This window comes from Triturus cristatus, chromosome 3_1, assembly GCF_964204655.1.
Source record: "Triturus cristatus chromosome 3_1, aTriCri1.1, whole genome shotgun sequence".
NCBI classification, from domain to species: Eukaryota; Metazoa; Chordata; class Amphibia; order Caudata; family Salamandridae; genus Triturus; species Triturus cristatus.
Genome location: NC_140583.1, coordinates 895,431,221 through 895,454,965, shown reverse-complemented (window position 1 = coordinate 895,454,965; position 23,745 = coordinate 895,431,221). Strand labels below are relative to the sequence as shown.

At 43.2% G+C, this 23,745-nt stretch overlaps 1 protein-coding gene across 4 annotated transcripts in view; it reads right to left on the bottom strand.

Moving 5' to 3' along the window:
- The window catches only part of COBLL1 (cordon-bleu WH2 repeat protein like 1), a 702,447-nt gene that overhangs the window by 198,556 nt on the left and 480,146 nt on the right, over window positions 1-23,745 (bottom strand). For all 4 annotated transcript variants that reach the window (XM_085645409.1, XM_085645410.1, XM_085645411.1 and 1 more), the window contains 2 exons: window positions 8,137-8,344; window positions 19-247 (listed from right to left, as the gene is read on the bottom strand). In XM_085645409.1, coding sequence (XP_085501535.1) covers window positions 19-247; window positions 8,137-8,344 — 437 coding nt within the window. The remainder of the gene's footprint in view (window positions 1-18; window positions 248-8,136; window positions 8,345-23,745) is intronic.

Sequence of the window (23,745 nt, the reverse complement as noted above, 5' to 3'; positions counted from 1 at the left end):
AATGCAAAAAGAAAATACCTCTTCTCGTATCCGCTGCGTACAGTTCCCTTAATCCAAGGTCATTGAGGGACTTGGTCAGTTCAAGTGGCTCCTGGGACTGGCGGTCCTTCAGCAAAACGGTGTGCACAGGGTCCAGCTCGCACTTACTGGATATGGTAGGAATTAATTCTTGAAGCGATACATTCGGACTCGCTCTCAGAACCGTTTTCTGAGTTTTCTTGTAGTTTATTACTATTCGTACAGTTTGCTAAGGGGAAAGGAGTAACAAACATCAAAAACACGTGGATTTCTTTAAATTCTACAGAAAATCGCAGAGCAACTGAACACTGAAAAGTATACAAGATTTGTTACAAAAGCAAAGCATCAGAACTGAAATCACTAACAAAGCATTTAAATTACAACTCGGGTATAGTCTTAAATACGAGAAAGGTTCCTTGCAGACATATCGCATAACACGCCTGCTTCTCATGGAGAGGGGAGAAGAGCTAGGACATATCAGACCTGCGTGCAAAATATACAAAAAAAATGGACATTGGTTAACCACACTCCTGATCTAAAACTAGGACCCTCATTACAAGTTAACTCTGCAGAGAGATAGTGGGGCTGGAATTAGGGATACCAGAAGATATCTCTCTCAGCGTTAACGGAGATTGCTAGTTATAGTCCCTGGAATGGGAAATAACAAGGAAGATCTGGGTAGTTTACTCTCGGTTTTCCACGATTCTGTGGACCTCTGTGAAGGTATTTACCACTAAATATCTGAGGAGGCTGGGGGGTGTTAGGTGGGAGGGTTGTTGGGCTGGAGGCAAAGAGGGTTTTTCAGGGGGAGCAAAGGTGGGGAGTCTCTACGAAGCAGTGGGGTAGCTAGGGGGGGCGGCTTGAGTTTGGAGGGTGCAGGGCACTTTTAACTGCCACCACCCCCCCCCCCGCTCTTACCTACGGCCACAGCGGGACCTCAAGCACAGGACCCGCCTCTGGGGCAAAAGGTCTAGCTACATCACTGCTAGGAAGCATTGTCATTTACCCGCCCCCCACCCAACCCCCATGGTGATGAAGCGGCAGTCAAGGGCCAAGCTGAAACTTTATCTGCAAGCACTGCCCTTCTGCACCAGTGGATTCACTGTGTGCGTATCTGCACCTGATTAAACTCGGTCTGGTGCTTCCAGATCCAGGTCCAGAAACCCTGGAAAACTTATAGTTGCCCAGACCGGTTCTCCTCAGACAACTCTTCCAGGCAACTCATAATGAGGCCTAATGGTTAAACACAAATAAACATTCCAGCCTAACCTATCTACCTAATTATCCGCAAACAGCTGGTATGCTCCCTCCTCTGTTTACTTCTCATGGCAAGTAACCTAAAATGCCTAGTTTTCACCATAAAGTCTCCCGGCAAGTGTCTTCAGAACAGTAGATCACACTTGGACCCTCGAGTATATGATTGCGATATATCAAGGGATTCAAGTACCATTCAATCGGAACAGTGGATTCAAAATTTGGCAGCTCTGGAGTTGATACTCTCTGGCGTCATATGCCGCACAGGAAAGGAGTGATCTGGAGGTATAAGAGAAGATGCTTTTTCTAGTAAAGTTTATTTTTTTTTTTATTTATTTATTCAACTTATAAGGCGCAACAGCTACCCAACAAGGGTTTCCCGGCGCCTGGACACAAACTGAAAAGAGAAAATTATTGATTAAAAAGCCAAGTCTTCAGTAAACGACGAAACTGGGGATACAAAGTTTCCCTATGAATGGCAAGAGGAATTGAGTTCCAGAGAGAAGGACCCAGAACGGAAAGGATCTACCACCCACTCTGGAAAGTCTAAACCTAAGAACATGAAATGTTTCAAGTGAAGCAGAGCGAAGATGACGGGTCGGAACATAGGGACAGACAAGAGTTTGTAAATAGTCCGGTGCTAGACCCCATTTGATTTGAAACATAAAGGTCAAAGCTTTGTACCCGATCCGCTTTTCAATTCGAAGCCAATGAAGCTCGCGAAGATGTTCAGAGATAGACAAACATCTGGGAACCCCACAAAGGAGTCTGGCAGCTGAGTTTTGTACAAGTTGTAGCCTGCGGGATACAGCCTTATTTGCACCTAGGAACAAAACATTTCCGTAGTCCAGCCTTGATGTAATAAGAGCATGGACAATGTTTTTTTGCGTATCTCTCGGCAGCATCCAGAGAATTTTACGCAACCATTTCAAGATGGTAAAACAGGTACCCGCAACTTTGACTGCTTGATAATGCATAGTCAAGGAGTCATCAATATAATAACCCAAGTTGCGGACATGATCAACAGGCCGAGGAAGAGTACCTAACTCATTCGGCCAATGACAGGAGCCCCAAAGATCTTTCTGCTTGCCCAAAATAAGTACCTCAGTCTTATTGGCATTTAGTTTCAGGTAATTTTTACTCATCCAGATAGCAAAAAAGTTTGCCACATAGTATTGATATAGGACAAACGGATGATGTAAAATACCCCACTTGTGGAGCTGGATCAAAGAAGAAAAAAATGGACATAGGTAATGAAGAAGGAGGTTAAGAGAACTTGATATCCACTGAAACTTACGTTGACCAATATTGTCTGGTGATCCCAAGTCAAGACGCAACAATGGAAGACTGAATACGGAGTGGTCTCTTTGTAAGGATTTTGGGGGGTCATGGGAAATCTGCATATGGCGTGTGCATGAGTGTGGTATTTAGGTTTGAATGTGGGACAATAAGCTTTGAGTGGGATGGTTTGTTATATATATTGTATTGTATGGATATAATTATTGTTGTAACTTGTATGTTGCGTTTTTGGTGGGATAAAGGAGTATGCCTTTGTTTTTTTTTTTTTAAAAGAAAAATATGAATAAAACAATGCTGAATACAAAATGAAAGATATGCATGTGAAAGTAAGAAAAAGTGTACATTAAAGAAATGAAAGTAATTTATGAAAAACAAAATAAACATTTGAAGGAATTCAGTGGGCCAGTGACTATGTAGGATTCATTCCATTTATTAATGTAGTTAGGTTAATCGAGAATGTTGATTTATGATTAATGTTCTGTATCCCCTATTCCCGAACCTAAAATAGCATATTTGGGGATGCCCTTCTTGTAAGAAGCCTAAATAGTTAAAAACACATTGAATTTGAACATTTTTGAGTATGGTGGTATCCCACGCACCCCAAATTGCACGTTTTGGTATACTATTTCTATCATTCTCGAATGAGGGCCAGCATAGCCACAGTTTACATTAAGAAGATTAGAAAATCTATATTTAAATATAATAAATATAGCATCTGGGTGATAGAGCAGTACAGGTGAACAGAGAAAACTGTGCTGGCCTACTTACTCTCCAACCCACACAAAGTTGCATGGCACAAGGGAGAAGGAAAATCTCCCATATCAATGATTTTATCTTAAAGTCCGCAGTTTGCACTAATTTTGATAGCCACTCTGCTGAAACATGTCCACATGTCTGTAGGGATATTAGTGCCGCCCCCACCCCCGAATCTTCTGGGGATGGGTGAACATGAATGATGGAACAGTTGGAAAAGAGCTAGACAACCAATATTGACATCAACAGCAAGCAAATGTCAATAAAATATCAACTGCAGTGGAGGAACAATACACTCTTTCAGGAGAGACACACATAGTTCCCGGGGCTACAAACACTTTGCGTTGGCCAGCATGTGCCAACTGACCATTAACAAGAGAGACCAACTGAATATTGGTCGACTGACTATGACCTGCAGGGGAGGTACAAAATACTCTTCCAGGAGACACACATAGTTGCTGGAGCTACAAACACTGTGTTGGTCAGCATCGGCCAACTGATTATAAACAAGAGGATCCACGCTGACATCTGCCACCCCAAGATCCCTGGGTGTTACAGCACGGTGAACCATCTATGCTAATCTAGCACCACAGCCATGCTGTATGCTTCACCAGTCCAACGTGCCTCCAACAATGCAACATGCAATGACAGAGCAGTAAGTTGCCTGTATTTAGTGGACTGCTGCTACACCATATTAAATAAATATATTGTTGGTAGCAGGTGCCAAGTAGCCGCTCTCATTTGCACAGCTTGGCAAAGACTAAGTGTTCAACCACCACACTTTTGCCTGCCTGTAGTGACACAGAATGACACCTGCCACACTGCTTGAGGAGCAAGTTACTTAACGTTCTGTAACATTTTTTCTGGTGGATTCTTTATGTAATTGGAGATTCCTCACCTTTTTACTATCCCCAGGCACCAGCCGGATTCAAAGAACTTTAAGAGAAGTGATCTAGCACAGCGGTAGGTGGCATTGTGCAGCTCTCCTTAGGCTCCATATTAGCCTAGAATGGACGGAGGGAAGAAAGCAGAACACACTGCCGTTCATGCTGATGTCATTTTTCTTTCCCGTTCAAAACCCTCAGGCACAGAGTAGAGAGCAATTGTTGGTAACAGTGTGCCATTCTCTAAAATAGGCCACTCACAGAATCAGTAGGTGGGAGGAAAGTGACAAAACTGAGGGTACATAGAGTATCACCCAGAAAGAGAGATAGCTAAGTTAAGTAACTTATACTTTTGATCTATACTTTTAACCAGTCTCCTCACCTTCAGAATAGATACTAAAGTAGTACCTCCCAAAGTAGGAGGGTCTAGGGAGTCTACTCAAACCAAAAAGTCCTGCAAGACCAAACAGGTGAAAATACTTTCTCGTCGGGCCTGGCTGTCAAGACAGTATTACTTTGTGAACATATGTACCAACAGCCCTGGATATCAAGAACAGGCACCGCTAGTGCCAATGCCATTGTAACGGGCTTGGCAGTGGTCAAATGGACTCTCAGACCTTTGGTAGCTGCTTTTTAGCCAATGCACAGCAGTTCATAATGCAAGAACAATCCATATTGATAGGGTCCTCTTTTGTTCCATCCTGCCCTTCTTTGCATCTGAGAAGCCAACAAAGAGCTGACTGCCTACCTAATGATCTTTTATCAGGTCAATGTAAAACCTCAATGTCCTCTTTGGATCAAGGCAGTTCAGACTCTCCTCCGCTTTCGAGTGATGAGGAGGAATGAAGAAAGCCGGCAAGATGATTGATTGAACAGACTGGGTCCTCAACATCATCCTGTCCCAGAAAAAGATAGTACTAGGCAGTTGTTCTAGTATTGCTTACAGCTCACACATATGTTGTGCTAACACGATAGTGAAATGGAAGACTGTTTTCAGCATCAAGAGCTTTGAAGAACCGCTGTGCATAGGCTTGAAGAGTGTGCACATAACCAATGTCAAGACTACGTAAGGTCTCACTGGGGCATCACAAATGATTTGGGAGGAAAAAGATTTATTAAACCATAAATTAAATGTATCACAAGTGACTTAAACAAGGATGTTTGTCTGGGACACAAAGAAAGGCCAAAAGGGCTGATAGTTAACCTTTCACTGTACAAGGCCTCGCTGGGTTAAGGAAGGAACAAGCAAAAGATCATTAGAAAGTTTGGTTTGTAAGGGGTCCGGGCTTCCGGCAACAAATTTGTCCCCAGATCTAGCATATATAGACTTTGTAGAAGGCTGTCAATAATCAAGCATACAATCCACCACCTCAGTCGGCAATTCAAATGCAGCCGCCGTTCAATCCCCAAGCGCAGGGGTCTAAGTTGTGCAGATTTAAATGCGGGACCCTGCCATGCTGCTGGCACGGTAAGTTTTCTTAAATCAGAAGCCTGATTGGAGGGCAAATGTGGAGGTTCAGGGGCACTGGGTACCCCACTGTTCTGGCCCAGTACAAGGCAATGGAGAGGACTTGAGTCCGGTCTTTCCTGATCCTCTGAATCAGAGGCAGCAGAGAAATCACTGGTAAGGCATACAGGAGGCCGTTCATTCCATTCTAGCCAAATGAGTCTTGTAACTAGTGCCTTGAAGGAAGTTCCAATGTGCAAAATTACAGACACACTGCATTTTTGATGGTTGTAAATAAATCTAGCCAGGCATCTTCCCAGTGTTCAAATACACCCAGCACCACCTCAAAAGGGAGATGCCATTCACGATCTGCTTGACGTATTATCATTTTGTTTGCTATGACATAAAGGGATCTCCCCATATGATATGTGCATCCAGCTACCTCCGGAAGCAAAGACCATCCTGTCAGAGGGCCGAGGACCCCACTTCACCCTGCTTGTTGCAGTATCAGATGGTGGTAGTGTTGTATGTTGGAGTCTGCACTAGACTCTCTGATGCATGACAGGAAGACTTTTAGGGCCAATCAGATCATCCAAAGATCCAGCAGGTTAGGGTGGATCAGGCTCTCTGCCTCTGATCGCCACCTCTCCTAAGTTACTCTACTACCCAGCAGCGATGCATCTGTCACAACTGTGAGCTCTGGGTGGGGAAGGGAGAGTAACCTGGTATAGTTCAGCTCGGTATCTCACAGCAACCATTGCAGATCATAAGCTCTTTCCCAAGAGATCTGAAAAGAGTCAGAGAGGCAGCCCTAATTATGAGCCACTGGGATTGAGGTTCCATTGCAGGGCTCATATGTGCTACTTAGCATTGTGGATGAGGAGGATACACTAGGCCACGAAACGTCAGAGCCATGCTCATCAAGATACAGGACTGATCCCAAAACATCATGATCATACCCTGAATGTCCAGGAGTCGCTCCGTTAGAGAAAGGCCTTAAAAGTCACCCTGTCTAGAATGATACCAATGTCTTGAAGTCTTAGTGTGAAGTTTAGATTGGTCTTCGACTCTTTGATGGTGAGCCCAAATAATGTCAAGAGTTTGGTCGGCATCAGAAAATGCTCCACGACTGATTGCGGTGAGCGTGACTTTAGCAGTCAGTCATTTATGTACAAGAATACATGTATTTACGACCTTCAAAGATGAGCTACAATCACCGTCACTTCCTTGAACACTAGAGAGACCAAACTAAGGTCAAAGAAGAGCATGGTCTTATTTGAAAAGTGGCAAAAGTCTGTGAGGACCCTGCAAGCTGCACCTGCGTCAGTACATCAGGCTGTTGCATTACCTTGCAGCCGCCGAAAGCCAAAGACAGATATTTAAGGCCCTACTTTGAGTTAGCAAATAGAATAAACTTGGCTATAGTTGATAGCACAAGTGGACATATGTGAAAGGTATTTATGAACTATACTTTTGGGTGTTTTAATACCTATATCGGCACAAAGCAAAAATCATAATTTTGGTATGTCCGAAAAAAAGGGTAACAAGCTTACAAGCTTGGGGAAGGGAAAATCAGGACCAATGGCATAGTATTTCTGACTAACAAAGTGACATCTCACCATTATGCATGATTTGCACCTATTGTCCCCGATTCCGACTTAAGTCAAGCACAAGTGAAAGTGCATCATACATAGATGGATTTTTACTATGAAATGTAGTGCTGGGCACAAGTTGATTCAACATAGTTGTGTAAGAAATCAAATGTTCTTCCACCTACTGAAATACTGAGGGCAAAACAGTGAAGGAATATCTTCACAATGACAATATCCCAGCCCACAGAGGAACGCAGTCACAAAACAAGCCACAGTCCATGTCCCAATGAATAAGGAATATACAAGAGCCAGCAATGTTCTCAGCTCCTACATGCAGATTAGGAAGCTGGTGGTGTTAAAGTGAATGGCCCTGTAATTACTCCCCGCCCACCCCCAATCAATATAACTATTCAGGATGTTCCATTGAGAATGAGACTTGCACATTGTCAGTGCAGATCTGTACAAGCCCTTTCAGAGTATGTGGTATATGTGCTGTGCACTGCTTACAATGTCTGAAGTTGGGCAACTGGTATAAGCGTGTTCTGTTCTTTAACTTCAGTGCTGTCTGCTGAGTCCTATATGTCTCCATAACAACCATGGGCTCATGTAAAACAAAGGAAGTCCTGCTACTTAGGAGGAAATACAATAGGGCCATTTTCAAGGGTCATATGGAAATCAATCAAATCAGAAGTCATATTTTTAACCTGGGTTTAATATATATTGGTCCATAAAATCTTTAACTCATTTTGTGTTTAGATCAGCTCTACACGCAGCCCTTATAAAAATATACCATCATTAATATTTCAACATCTACATTTGAGTCTTGGAGCAACGTGTGTTTCCAAGCTATTTTAAACAACAATTTGGCAACAAAAACTGATGCTCTTACCTCAGGAATCACAGGAGTAGGCTTTTTGTTCTTTTCATCCAAATTCTTGGGCTTTAAAATAACCTTTTCCACATCAAGCATTCCAACTGGCGTGTTAGGCTTGAATTTAACTTGACTTCTGTCCTCTGAAACAAGGTCTATTGTGTATGCCGATGGGTTCAAATGATATTGTGCGCAAAGGAAAATCAACAAGTCCATCATGGGTTTGCTATGTGGAAGAACAAAAAGAGAGAACAATAGCTACCAAGTTTTTCTCCAAATTGGATTGTGTATCAAAGGTTTAATATAAGACTATCTTTAAAGACAGAATGACTGTTGACAGAGTTCAGGAAAACCTTTGTCTGCAGTGACCTAATCCGATGCAAATTCTACAGGGAAGTCAACATCCTTCGCAGGCTAGAACATACTTAAATAGAATTATAGCGAATGAAGTCATTCATTTACACGGAGTGGTTGTTGCAAATTTCAGATGTTGTAAATTCGCGGGGGATTTTGGTCATTTTCACAGAAATATTTACAATATCAACATACAGTGGCAAGGTTTTTGCACAACCTCGTGTCAGGCGAGTTTGTCTCTTTTTACCAGAGTATTTAATCAAGCATGGCCACCTAGTCTCACTCACATTGCATCCAGACACGAGATGCATTTTTTTTTCAAGCACAACCACGGGATTTATAAATTAGTGCTTTATGGCAATTTTCACAAACGTCTTAGAAAGAAACATTATTAACAATTAACTTAAAATGTTACTTTTAATAAATGCTCCCAATATAAAAGGTGGATATAAATGGACAAAAACAATTAAGCAAATGTGCGCCTGTCAGACTACCTTCCCTTTGACCCAAAGTACTCCAGAAGAGAAAATCACCCATTTTGGCATCGCCTTCCACTTTCCACTCTAGGAAGTGCCAATAAAGAAAAGATTTCTTCTCTCACTGAGGTTCGACATTCAAGATATTCAGAAAAGCGAGGATAGTCTCTCCTGAAAAAAATTGAAGATTTCCATAATGTTCACCTCACCACTGACCACGAATTGCACCAATGTCGTCACACCCTTTCCTTTAACAGTACCCACAAGGCCCTCATCCTGCGCAAGATGTTCTGGTGCTGATCGGGGAAGGAGCAGGAGCCTTTATCCATTTAGTCCAGGCAATTCATTGGCAGAAGTATACCCTTTACATTTCTGCCCGGCATTGCCATATACTTGAGGTTGTCCTCCCAAATTCTGAACACAGGTCTCACAAGCTGCTGCACCAGCATGGTTTGTTACCCCAAAAGTTCTTCCAACATTCTGATCTTCTGCACTATTAGTGTTTTGGTAGAGTTTGCTCTGAGATGCCCCCTCTATATATTGCCAATGCACTCTATTTCCTCTTCAGGTTTTCTGAGCCCCCTTCAACCACTCAAACTATGAAGGTGACTCTTTGCTGTATGGTGTCACCCATTTCAGTCGTCTGAGAAACCAGCACTTGAACTTTGAGCATCACTGTCTTCTGCTCTTGACTACCTCTCCAGCACTATGATGAAAAGGTCTCTCCCTTTCCCTCCATGACATTTGCAGCTGCTTCGATCTAATGCGATAACTGCAAGCACCACTTTTATCTCACACAGCTTCTCTCTCTGGTGTTGAGCGTTGCTTGGTTATCCGACACCCAATGTGAATCCATTTTACGAGTGGCTCCTCGAGGACTAAAGAGATTCTCTCTTTCTTTATTCTTTTCAGGCAGGGTGGCAGGCTGTTAGGAAGTAGAGGCAGAGCAATCTAAGTAAGCCACACTTTCATTGAGTTGAATCTGGATTTCTCTGCTGAAGTCAACTGTTTCCAGGAGGTCCCTTTAGAGCACCCCAAAAGGGAAGATTCTTGGCCACGCACTGGTCTATCCTTTCACATGTGGCGTCAGCTAACTACTGATCGGACAGGTTTCTTCTCTAGCAAGACCTCCCACCTTCCTAGCACCCTGGGTTGCACAATATGATCCCTAAAGTCACGGCTAAGCCACTTATCCCAGAGCTAGAACTCTCTCCTCACCAGGGACCTGGCTCCTACAAACATCCGATGCTAACCAGTCTGCTACCATGTATCCCAACATTGCGCACCCCTGCAAGTAGTGCATCCAAAGCCCAAAGTTTTGTCTTGTGCGCCTCAAGTCATATGCATGGCAGTGGGAGGGAGAATGAAGAGGCCACAGCTGAGTTCTGCTGCTAGAGGAACACAGACTTTCATCCCCAAACATTGGTGGTCTCCAGGTGCTTTGTGAGTGGGCAAATGATTAGGTCCCTACTCGGGAGCTCCCAAGAAACACTGCCCTCTAGAGCTCCAGCTGGCTCCACCTATCACATTATTAATTTTTTATTGTTATTGTTAAAGCCCCGACCAACACCAGAAAGCAGTAAGAGGTTCAGAAACACAAAGATGTAATGAAAAGAAAGAAAGAGAAAATTAAGCGTATCAGCCAATTTATTCTAGCACTTGCATTGATGGCGAGTTTGAATTTTGCAAGGGTGCATGTACGTATGTATACATGTAGACACAACATCCTCCCACACATTGACATAGATGACAGAAAAGTGCGAATAGGCAGACAGAAACACTGCCTACAGGCATCCAGGCACACATAGTTCAACACACCTACAATCCACAATGCATGTAGATGAGCGGACATTCAGGCACCAAAGTGAACATACCTACAGACACCGTAGAATTAGACCCCCTAATATGCAGTCACCCATATACACAGACCATAGAGCTGTTTTGATAAGTTGGTAGCATGCATAATTCTCTATGCTGGTATAAGGATATCTCAAATGCTAGATGTGAAAGAGCAGTAGAAAGAAAGTAGGGGCTTAGTAAAGAACATGATCTTCTCCAAAACACGTTGACCTATCCCCTGAAATCGCAATGCGGGTGAGCCATCACATTAACGATTGACGCTACCAAACATGTGCTGTTGTCCCGTTGGGGCACTGATGTCCCGAAAGAGTGAGATTGGTTTCGCAACCCATGGAAAACTCCTGGGATTGGAAAAGCTAACGGGGACTGTAACAGATACACTACCACGGTTTGATAAAACATGGGGACCTAGTATTAGATTTCTACCAGACGAATTTAGAGAATTGACCTGCCCTCTTTATCTACATCTGCTCCACCTCACACAACCGACTCACACGTCCAATTAACATATCCACCTTCTCATCTTTTGATCTCCTCCTTGTGTACAACAGCTCTTAGATGGGTATTGGTTAAGCCTGGTCGAGATCTCCCCTCTATTTGCACCTCACCACTCTCTATCTTTGTATCTCTCTCGCCTTCCTTTTCATCTTCTCTGATTTGCTTTTTATTTCATTGCACTCACCGGCCTGTGGATGTAGGGGATTTATTGCTTTTTGTACTTTATTTAAACTTAAAATGAATGTAGAAACCAGGTTTCTGTAGTCTCCAAACTAAAACAATGACTAACATTATACCTTTCTATGTAGCCCACTGCTAGCCTATTACTTTACCTACTCGCATTGTAGGGTGACTTTGGTGTGCATACATCTGTTGGTTGTGTTTCTTATAGGGGAGATGGGACAGTTGGTTGCGTTTCTTATAGGGGAGATGGAACTAGTGATCTTCAGGAACACCTCTGTGTTTGTTCAGTGGGTCTTTGATTTACTCCAAATGCAAGTCAATGTCTATTCGACAACAAAAAGAAGGAGAGACGCTGGGAGAAGGTAGGCTCCTTTTCTATCCTGACCTCAACATTGAAGCCCGGACCACAAAAAAGGGTCTATTAGAAGTAAAACGTAGACTGGTGGCAAAGAGGATTGGGACAACAATTGGTTTTCCAGCATAAGTTCTGTAGAATATGCCGGGAAGTTTACATATTCTGACAAGTAGATTTAGCTAGAAAAGTTTTGGACGTCTGTCCCCAAATGGCACTGGATCATAAAAACTGGGCATTGCGGTTTCCGTTTATGGAAAGTAATGGCTGACATGTGGTTCAGGGGTTCTTGTCCAGGATAGTAGTAGGAAGGGGAGGGAGTGTGTTTAGGGTGAGGTGCAGTTGTCAGGCCCTTTTTCACCTCACCCTTCCTTTTGATGGATGAAACAGCCCTGCAAATTGGTAGTCTTAATCTGGGGCTGGTTTAGTGCTTAGTTTCTCTATAATCATCTGTGTTATTTTGTATACAGGAAGCTGGGTCTCCTTTTTGTATAGTTGATATCCGTGATGAGATTGTTATATTTTGAGCATATATTATGAAACAGATTTAAACCAAAAAAAACCCAGGCAAATACATGAAACAGAAAGTACTCCAAGTAATTCAGCACTTGGTTTCTCCGTAGTGGTAGTAGACTCTTCCTGACCTGAGGTATACTTCATTATGAAAGCACTTTCCTACAGCTTGACAGGCTTAGAAACTGGACTTGGATTTATCCATGTACCCTGTCATCTTTCCTGTCAAGCATATTGCAATGTTCTATGCTGGGTGCTGAATCAAATGCATTAATCCCCCCATTTTAACCAAACACACTGACGCAATACCAGATATCTAAAATTCATAAGAATGGCTAAGACCTGCACATATTGCCTACATGTGCTAGCTTACTGTTTAGATGACCGCAATCCAATCAGTGACAGGTAATGCTTTATTTGAGTGTGCATATATGCCACATCTCACGCCATAGCAATCTATTACATTATCAGGGATAACTCCTTCTGCACCAGCCATCAGAGCGAGAATATGCTTTAACTACCTGTTGGTCCCCCCTCTCTTTTCACGTGTGCGAGTCTATCTATCTATCTATCCATCTATCCATCTATCCATCTATCTATCTATCCCTGTTTGCCTAGCCTCTTTCTTTCACTCCCTCTCGGATCTGAGAAGGTAAAGAGACCACGGACCAGACATCAGACCTGTATTAGACTTTTCAGCGCAGAATAGCTCCCAGAGCACAATTACATGATGCGCCCTGAACTCTTACATTCTAGAACACAAAACAAAGCATTCCTTACCCAGCTGTATATTGTACGGACTGAGCCCCCCCCCCGCTACCCCCCGGGTCCAATGATATGGCTGCAAGGGCGCTGATTACCGATCAATTCTCAAACTGCATGCGTAGAGCTCTACCACAGGCCACCGTCTAGGCTGCACACCCCTGCCAGGAAGCCATAAAAACACTGAACTGGACGTAGGGACGCTGCCTGATGCCCTCACCTCCACCGCAAACACGCCGAGGGCTCCACGAAAAGAAGCAGAGACTCCCTGCAGGCGCTTCTTTCTTACCGTAATACTGCAGATCCATGGCCCCTGTCCGGCCTCCGACTTTACTGCAAGCTGGTGAACTATTTTTGGGTCCTGTCGGGGGAGCCATGTATGGATTGGAGCTGTCCCCTCCCTCCCACCGCCTCCCCCACTAACTACGCCCCCAGCCCTGATGGGCACCTGCTGCTGCGGCAGCCAGCCAGGGAGGGAGGGAGGGTTGAGCACCGCTTTAGAAACTTTTCAGACTTTGGCACTCGGCTTTAGTAACCCCCAAATAATGCACCCGCTGAAATCTCAGAAGTAAACAAATACTGCAGGCGCGCCTCTAACGAGCGTCAGCTTCACATAACACAAAGGAGAAAAGTTCTCTAGGAAATGTTGTAGAAGGAAGACCGCGTTCTTGTGTGCTTTTTATTCTAGCAGAATGCATCCAGAGTGTGAGGAACGCCCTGTGAGTGACATGCAGATGTGCAAATGTTCTCAAGTAAATGCCTCACTCACAGTGTAAAGCAACGTGAATATCAGTTGAACTGTCCAATCGATTAATTCTTATATGCATGACTTGACCAAGCGAAGTTTGTACATATCTTAGATCTCTTTTTTTTTTTTTTTAACTACACAATGCTGATGAGACAGCTTGAGCCTCTAGGACAAACCAAAAACAAGCCGGATGTCACCCGCTTTACGGCAGTAAAGCAAGGTCCGCTTTCACTTTCGTCCGTCGTGAAAGCTTTCTCATCTTTATGGGGCCTTGTGTTTGAAACACATGGCCCCATAAAGATAAGAAAGCTTTTGCGACGGGAGGAAGTCAAGTGAGCCAGTCCAAGTGGGACGGCTCAAATAGAGAAAACTGTACGTCAGCAAGTGCTCTTTCCCAATGGCTGGCCGCCGTTTAGCATAAACGCTGACGCCAGCCAATGGGAAAGAGGGGCGGGGCTTAAAGCCCGATACTGACACTGACCCTAAATCATTAAATCTCACCAGCAAGACTGCGCATGTGCGCAGTCTTACGCTAGGCTCGACCTAAACAGAGCTTTCCTGAAAAAGCTATGGCTTTGAAATCTGAATTTCGTTCTTCTACCATACAAATATCTAAAGTAAGCTTGATATCCAGAATTTTGTCTTTTTACAAGTTGAATGCCAGCTTGAGGAAAAACAACAATAAGAAAACAAGCATTGGTAAATGAATTAGTTTCACCTATGGGATTAATAATGAATCAAGAGGTGTGGGAGCAGTGTATGAGCGCAGGGAGAATGGTGTGAGTGCTCTCTGTGCAGGGTGAGTGGTGCATGAATGAAGACTGATAAGTGTCCGAGTGCAGGGTGAAAGTGCCTCAATGCATGGTGATTAATGTATGATTTGTGCAGAATGAGAATTGTGTGACCTTCTGGGGTGACAGACGTCAGTTACCCTGTACAAGGTAAGAGATGTACGAGTATATGGTGAGTGGTATGTTAATAGTGTAAGTACAGGATGAGCAATTTGGGTTCAGGGTGAAAGATGTGTGGAGGGTGAAAGGTGTGGGTGAAGGGTGGGTGGTATGTCAATGGTGTGTGAGTGCAGAGTCAGCACTGTGCGAGTGGTGGGTGAGCAGTATCCGACTGCTAATGCAATGTCAGGGTAAATGGTGGGTCAGTGTGCAGGGTGAGCGGTGTCTGAGTAGGTAAAAGGTATGTATGTAGGTGATGTGCAGTAGAATACATTTTTATAATATGAAAAGATTGTAACTGGCTAAGCTTTAAATCCAATGGACATTTTCCAAACACAGAAAGTGCCAGTCAGTGCATGAAATAAGCACAAATCGAGAAAAGCTCATTTGATTCGGTTATTTATTTGAATTTGCATAAAATAGCATTTCAACAAGAAATGCTGTATACAGCATCAGTTAAGCATTAACTAATCATTAATTAGAATAGGACCTTAACACAGATATAACAGCACAAATACTACATATATACATATTTACAGTGCGATATTTAGAGTGGAAGTAGGGTTAACGTGCAGTTAATAGTTACAATTTTGCAACATGAGGTATTTCTTGAGAGCACTTCAAAGCTTGAGAGTCCTGAAGGAGGTGAGCTAGTCATTAGTGTATATTTCTGCTGAAAGAAGATTCCAGTTCAGAGTTTCCAAGTAAAAAGGAAAAATACAAAAAGTGGATACCTCACAGGGAGGTTTAAAGCTACCACACATTATTAACTGAGATATATATATGGTAACTATCTCAAAGTCTATGAGGAGCACTTTTTGATTTTTAACACCTTACTTGGTAACTTGTACAACAATGATGTTAGACAGACATCCCAAAGGTAATATCCTTCATTCTGGGGTACTTTCCCAGGCCCATATTCAGTGTGGATTAACTGTAAATTTCAGACCATTTCAACGATGATAGGCATCTCTGTGTGCATGTTTGATGGCATCTATTCGCATACTCTTTCCTGCTCCAAAACCTAGGAACGGTTACACACTTGTTGCAAAATATTTTTAAGCAGCTTTTGTCATGCAGAGAGAACATCAAAACACTTCCCATGTAGACCACACTCACACCTACTCATCCATATACTAGCATTCAAGCGTCCTACTACTCACTGCCAACAGGTGCAGCAACAAAAGAAGACAAAAGCACAATGCTGATTTTCACTCAGACAGGGGCCCTGGAATTATGTGGCAGGAGAGGGCGTAAGTATGCGGCAGGTGAGGGCCAAATTAGGCGGCATGGTCGACTAAATTATGCTTCAAGAAAAGGCAAATAATGCGGCATACTGCTGCACATTATCTGTTAGTATTACTTCATTATTGTCATTTTTAGGTCTCGCCTTGGCAGCGCATGCGCTGCATGCGCTGTCTCAGCGAGACCTAAAGTAATCTCTATATGTTGGCAAGCAGCCGGTATTTTCTCCAGCTGCTTGCCATTTGCTAAAGGTTGTTATCGATTTTGATACCTTTGCGTTCACTGGCTGTTGATGTCCAACTGACTTCCGTGTAGTCCGGAAGCAGCGGCCACCAACTATAGTTTTCGTCCACACTGTTCGGACTTTCCGTTTGTCCAGCGCATCTCTGCCTGACCTCAAAATGGCAGCGGCGAATGCGCAAGGAGCCAGTGTGCGTGAGGGGTGGGCAGCGCATGCTGCTTGTTTTTTTATTAGCGCCTCGGTGCACACAAAAACAGCACGTCCTGGCCCCTGAGTACCCCGGTCACTGCGTTCATGTGACCAGTGCCTCCCAGCAAGACACAGACATCTCCCGTCCAGGCTCCACGCGCAGCTAGTAATCATTTTTATTATCTCCTCGCTGCACACAAAAACCTCGCTGATTGCTCTTTTGAATTTGCTAATGAACCTGTATACGCAGTCATAGCAGTGCTTGTTTTGAGAGGCGAGAAGGCAAGGGAGTTCGCTTCTCTTTGTGAGTGAGGCGCTTCGAAAAAGGTGGGTGTTTCAACGGGGGCTGCACGTGGTGCTTTATTTTGGGCAGGTCGGTGTGGTATTCTCACTCCCTCTTTTCTCGGACGAATCGGGCATTTGATTCTTACGAGAGGTAATGGGGTCTCGCATCTCCTTGAGGCGTTGCATTTTCCATTTGATACTCGATTCCTGTTCGTGGAACTGTGGAGTTTTTTGCCTTTCGTTCTTAGGCTTGCAGGAACGGAGCGTTTGTTTGAGAGATTGATATGAGATCCCACTTTTCCTAAAAATATAGCGATCCCCAAGGAGGTTAGTGTTATTTCCTACGGACAGTAGGATGTCGAGCCAACTCCTCCTCCTGTTTTCTACCAAAGAGAGCACTGCACCAGGAAACCGTTGGGATGCGACAGTTCTTTCTCTCCTTCGAGCGATGGTACAAAAGCTTATCACAATATGGGAAAATATGTTGTCTGTTATTACCCTGGTGTACATTACCCACTTCTATTTAAGTATATAGCGGCACAGGAAATACACCATAACCACAAACTGCATTACTATACAACAGTGAAACAGCGCCCATATATATTGACTGTAACGCTCTAATTCTCATGTAAAGCGCTCTGATACCTCCGAGGCTAGCCAGCACTGTATAAAACTTCACAAATAAAAAATAAATAAATAAATATTATTAGTAATTCACGATGTAGCTCACATGGATGCAGGGCAACACAGCGAAAAACGAGCCAACCAGAGAAATGTATATATTTTTTTTTAACTATGGACCCCCTCCCGAGCCAGCCAATGTATTTTCTTTAATGTTACATATTTATCCCTTGGTTTTTTTTTTTTTTGAGGCTGCAAAATTTTGCAAAAAGACCACAAAAACTGGGGGTTAAATGTAGTCTTGCTTTCTATGTGTTAAACTGGAGCGGTAAGTGACTCGCCATCATGAGTGCTGCCACGTCGTGCTGTTCTTAGCATAATGGGTGCCACTCACTGTGCTGTGATTCTTTATAACCCTGAAGCATGTCTTACCCAAAACTCCTCCTTGCATGTGCCGCGGCTGCTGTGACCTTCCTCGTCTATGTTGTTCAACGTAAAGTTGCCGGTGTGTGTTAGCACAGGTCGTTTAACCAGTGGAAAATGGTTGGTTGATCTGGTTCTGCACTTTGGATTTTTACAGTCATTAATACTGAGAATGCGACCCTCAGGACACTCTAAGCCCCCTCCTCCCCCATCCCACCCCCCCGGCCTGTGTTGTACATACCGGGAGTGATTAATGTGTCAAGTGATTTTCCAATGCAGTCATTGCATCACATCTCCAGCGCCCCATGCATACAGGTCAAACATTAGGCTGCAGTCTGTCACACTTGGAAATGGGTTCATGCGCTTGTCGGCCATGATGCTTCTCATTGTATTTCTTGACGTTCCTTAACTATAACAGTGCATGGTGCTTTCTTGCCAGTGGGTTGCAGCAGGTCATTTAATGTGCTTAGCGTTTATAAATAAGCAATTGTAAGTGCAAAGCAGAAGAATGAGTCTTCCTTACATCGGAAGTAATAAACCAGCTGCACGTGTTGTCAGAGTTTTTTGTCTTAAAATATGCATTTTGACATCCACATAATACATGGAAAACAGTAAGCAAATGTTGCAAATGTGGCTTGACAAGCATTTGCAATGCAATAGGTCTAGCATTTACACAAGTTTAAGCTATTGGCATCTTAAATGACAATGCGTTTTATTTATGTTTCCAACACCAAAACATTAAGAAAAAGCATTTTCATTTACAATGCCAATAGCTCAAACTCGCGTCAATGCGAGACCTATTGCATTGCAAATGCTTGTTACATTTGTTAACACTGAGTGTTGAACTGAGGTGCAACCTATGCCTCAGGCAAACATAGCAATAAGCAACAGAAAGGTGAGAAGTCAACCATTGCCAAGGACCTTTGACTGTGCAGCAACACGTGTCACTGAGATTTTAGTAACTTTTGAAACGTTTGAGGTGGAAACACAATTTAATTTCAATTCAATAAATCTTTATTCAGCTTAAATAGCCTTGAAAGAGAGCAAACAAACATTCAATGTATCAAGAACGGCAACATCCATTTCCAACCTAGGACAAATGGACGTACAGTAACATTAAATACTTCATTAAAATTCAATCGCTAAGTCAGACGAAATAGCATCAAATGCCGACATACAATAGCTGAACACACAATTAAGAACATCACAAAAGAAAACTGTGAACCATGTCAATTCCTAAATTAAGGTGCTTTTCTAGTGACCTTTATAGCAGCTATGCAATCCTCCAGGTTTTCGAAGTTGATTAAAAATCAATAACCTTCAAAGTGTAAGTTATTAACCCCTTCCATGCTCATGACGAGCTCAGCTCGTTATGAGTCACAGTGGAGCTGTGCTCATGAGGAGCTGAGCTCGTCATAACAGCCGTGGCCCGCCCACACGCGTTAAATTCCCGGCCTGTGTGGGAGAATGAATCAGTGGGCTGGATCGTGACGAGCTCAGCTCGTCATGAGCACTGCTCCACTGTGAGTTATTGTGAGCTGAGCTCGTCACGAGCAATGGGGCACCGCCCCCTCACCCCCCGGCACCGTGGGGGAATTACCCCCCCAGGGAAGGGGTTAAAACTAAGTAAAAACAACCTAATATTGATTCAAGGCACCATCAAAATTTACAGTAAGATTATCACATCATATAGAAAATTCTGAACAATATGTTAAAAACAATTCATCTAATTCCAGGGACATACGACTCTTTACATACGGTTATTAAGTTAAAACAGCACAGGGAGTTCTTACTCGTATTGTTTTCTAATGGCCAATGAAACTTTTATATAGTTGGCTACGCAAAGCAAATATCAGGGGTAGCCAGTGTATGCAAGAATTTAAAACCATCAGCATATGTACAGGGGCGAATTTTCTTTAACAGTGGGACTAAAAATGTACTTCTTGCTGTTTTATATATGGTGCAGAATAAGATAAAGTGCAAAGTACTTTGGCTTCTGTGTCACACGGACAAGGTAAAAGTTAATCCGCCCATCCTCTCTGTCAAGGAAATGCAAACAGAAAGTTCACAGTACCTAAACAAAATCTAGTTAATTAAAATCTAGTCTGCAAATTAGTGAATGTTAAATAATATTGCAATGGGGCAGGGGACATCTGCAGAGGACCGATCTCAGAGTGTTTAAGATAACGCATAATTCCCCTGGAATAAAACGCCTCTTTGTTGATAGCTTTTGCGTTCAATGGAATGCTTTCAGGAATATCATAAAAGTGCCCCAATCCTATTTCATAGTATTTGTTTTTCAGAAAACGAAGCCATGGTATTTTTAGGGAGTTGGCCAAATGTTAACAATCTGTGATTATTGCTCGTGAGAACATTAGTTCTTCAGATAGACAGATTTTAGCCGATAGGAATAGGGGGGCACAATATATGCGATCCTCTATATATTCTAATCCCAGTTCCTTATGACATAGGCGGTTGGGGGTACTATTATCGTCATCAAAAGCCTTTTAGTACATTTATTTTCCACTGTTTGTAACTGGCTGTTTTTGTAATGTTCCCAGACCCCTGCCCCATATGTTGCAATGGAAAGGCATTTTGCATGCAAAGCAAAATATTCCATCCACAGCCCTAGTTGCCTGGTGGGCTCTTGCTGTAACAAGTGGGTCCCAGATCAGCTTATTGTTAAATAAATTCTTCCAAGTACATAAAATTCTCAACCTCTTCTATTCTCTTGTCCCGTGCTACAAAAATCTTTGTTTTTGTTCTCTTTGGGCCGCATACCATAATATATGACTCAATAAAATTTACTTTCAGATCGAGTGAAGACATAAAATTAATAAAAGTATCAAGGGAATTCTGAAGGCCATTCGCTGTCGTGGCCATTAACACCGTGTCGTCAGCATAAGATAGGAAGGAAACAATTTTTTTTGTTAAAATCTGCAGATTATGCAGCAGATGATGGATTATGTGGCAAACGCGGAAGATTCATAATTATGTAAAAAAATGCTGCAGTCACACAATTCCAGTGGCCCTGCTTAAGATAACATCAAACCGCAACCCATATAGGCCACGACAGATGAAAACTCTTTGCAGGTATTGCATGAGGTCAAGAGTTACCATGTTGAAAGTCACCGCATAATAGCACTGAATACACAAACTCAATTCACATGGCTGTGATAAGAATTTCTATAAATGGCCTCTGACCTTACTTAGGACCAATTAGTAGTATGCAAGTGAGAACATCAATAATAGGTTCCACTTACAGCAAAACTTGGAAACTTATGATTTAATATTTAAGTGGCACAGTAGGTCACTTGGGTACACTCATTGTATAGTATGTCCCTCATTTTATGATGTTGTTTGTATATAAAGTTAAGTACGTCTTGTTTTCTTCTTTTTTTTGTAGTAGGTACTTATGATTTGTTCTGTATTGGTGTTTCGATTTCACTAATGCACCGTGTTTGATGTAAACATAACAATGTATGTTTATGCTCCATGTAATTGTCTTTCCTCATTAGATAAATGAATGACACAGACAATTCAACTGTTGTTTGAAGCATACTTAAGGTTGATATTTGAATGCGAAAAGGGAAAACACTACTTGTTTTTTTCTTCGAGACACTTAAAATAACCCCAGCTCATTTAGTGAGCAGTCGTGGAGAATACTTTTGCAGTACTCCATCGAAAAAAAGCTTATGATCTATGGTCAGAGAGGTAACCCCATGTTGTAACTCTTGCATCCATAGCACTCCCACAGAGTAACATGCTACCTTTGTCTGCAGATGTCCCTCTGCGCTTCGTTAGGGGTGTGAAGCAGGATACAAATGTAAAACAGCACAATACAATACATTATTAATGAACATTCAGTGAATAGAAGGGCACATGAGAGAGTTTTCAATTTTAGATACATGTTTGCTTGGTGTCTAATCGAGGGATATGGGCGAGATGAGTGATAGCTTACAGGTAGAAGGGGTGTGACAATGAAAGGTGGGCAGTGTGGTAGCAGTGCTTAATTTGTAAAAAAAAAAAACAAATACAATAAAACATAATGGTGCATTGGCCTCGTGAGGGGGCCAATGCAGCTTGCACCACCCACTGGCCCAGCCAGCGCTGCCAATAACAGTACCAACACAACTACAAACCATCACACTCCTACAAGAGTGACAATCCAGAGTATTCCAGGCCCCTCAAGCTATAGAAATGGCTTGGGGCAACAGATATTAGTCATTTTTAATATATATTTAATTAATAAACAACTGTAGTGTTAATCTCTAAATTAAACAGTCAGCGCAATCTTGTGGCAGACGGTCATGGATGCTGGTGTTGGCAATTGCGTGCTGGTGCCAAGCGCCAGAAACCGCAGACTCAAATGAAGCACTGTTTGGTAGAGTGGGAGTGTTAATTAAGGCCGTAGCTTATGAAAGGCAGAAACATGGTGTGAGACTGTGTGACAGAAGCTTTCCAATACGTAACTAACAGTCAGCCATCAGTCAGATGGTCCAGCCTCCTATGAACTGCTGAACCAACCGACACCATCCTGAACAGCCAACACTGTCAGCCTTTGCTTATCTGCAATCATATGCGACAAAGAGAAGGTACTGGGTTTGTAACTGGTCGCGGTTACTGGTCATGACTCAGACACAACCCAAATCCTAAAAACAGTAGACAGTACTTCCATATTAAACAAGCATTTGCAATGCAAAAGGACTCGCATTTACGCAAATAGTAGTGATCACAGACAAAGGGGGTGCAGCACAGGCGTGCGATCAGCTGCCCCGTAGATGGGATAGCATAGTCCCTGATGCTTCTGACCCGTAGACAGGGGCGCCTGCGGCCACATGGAGGCGATTGCATTTTTAGGGCTGGGGGCGGGGGGGCGGTCCTGGGGGGTGGGGGGTGAGAAAGGGGGGGAACACTCTGTGTACAATTATTCAGGCTGCCACTGTTCTGAGTTTTTCCTTTTGACCAGTTTGCGATTTATTGGTTCTCAATGTCTAAGTTGCTTGGGTGGCTCACACTGGCATGTATGGCTAAGTGGCTGGTGTGTGGTGGCTGCTGCCCCCTTTTAAGAGACAACACTGGAACTGCTGAGGCACATGCATCCAGCCCCCGGGCAGGTTGCGACTGGTACATTTCTTGACTGTGGGGATGTCTGGCTGGCTAGGCCAGACACGGACCGGCGACCCGCATATGTTTATATACTTCTATGTGTAATGTATCCTGCTGAACCACGTATGTTTTCTTTGTTATACCTTAACAAAAAAAGCAATAAAAACAGATTTGCAAAAAAAAAAGGGGGTGCAGCACAGACAACGTGAGTGCAAAGGCTCGATAGGCATGACGACAACGGAAGGGACGGTGGGGGGGCTATTTGAAGGTACGGACAACAGGAGGGAGGGGGAGTAGTAAAGAAGGCACCAAAGCACATTGTGCCTGCAGCAGGACAGAGGCCATTGTCAATAAAGTAAATAGTGCTCACCCACTAAATAAAGCATGCCATGTTAGGAGCAAAGTAAAAGTTCCAGTCCTTAAGGGCAGCAACAAATGGAGACAGGGCGTTACCCAGGCGGGACTAACAAGCCTCATAATGAAACGGAAGCCAGCGTTTACCAAGGACATTGACATCAGCCAATTACAAATATGGGCAGAGAGTGGGCGAGGCTTCCACAACATACCCTACTACAGCATGCCTCGCAGAGCGTGCAGCGCATGCGCGCTGCAATGCTAGGCTCAACCTATGTAAGGCCAAAAATGTTGGCTTTCGAATAGTGGACAAAGTTACTCACGCTTCAGTAACAGATAGTTTAGGTATCAAATATCAGCAAAAGTGCAGGAGTTCCTCATACAAACAAACAGAGCATGGACAGAAGCTGTGCAAGTTTGTATCAAGCAGAGGCAAAAGAAAGAATAGGCTCAGAACAGCAGAT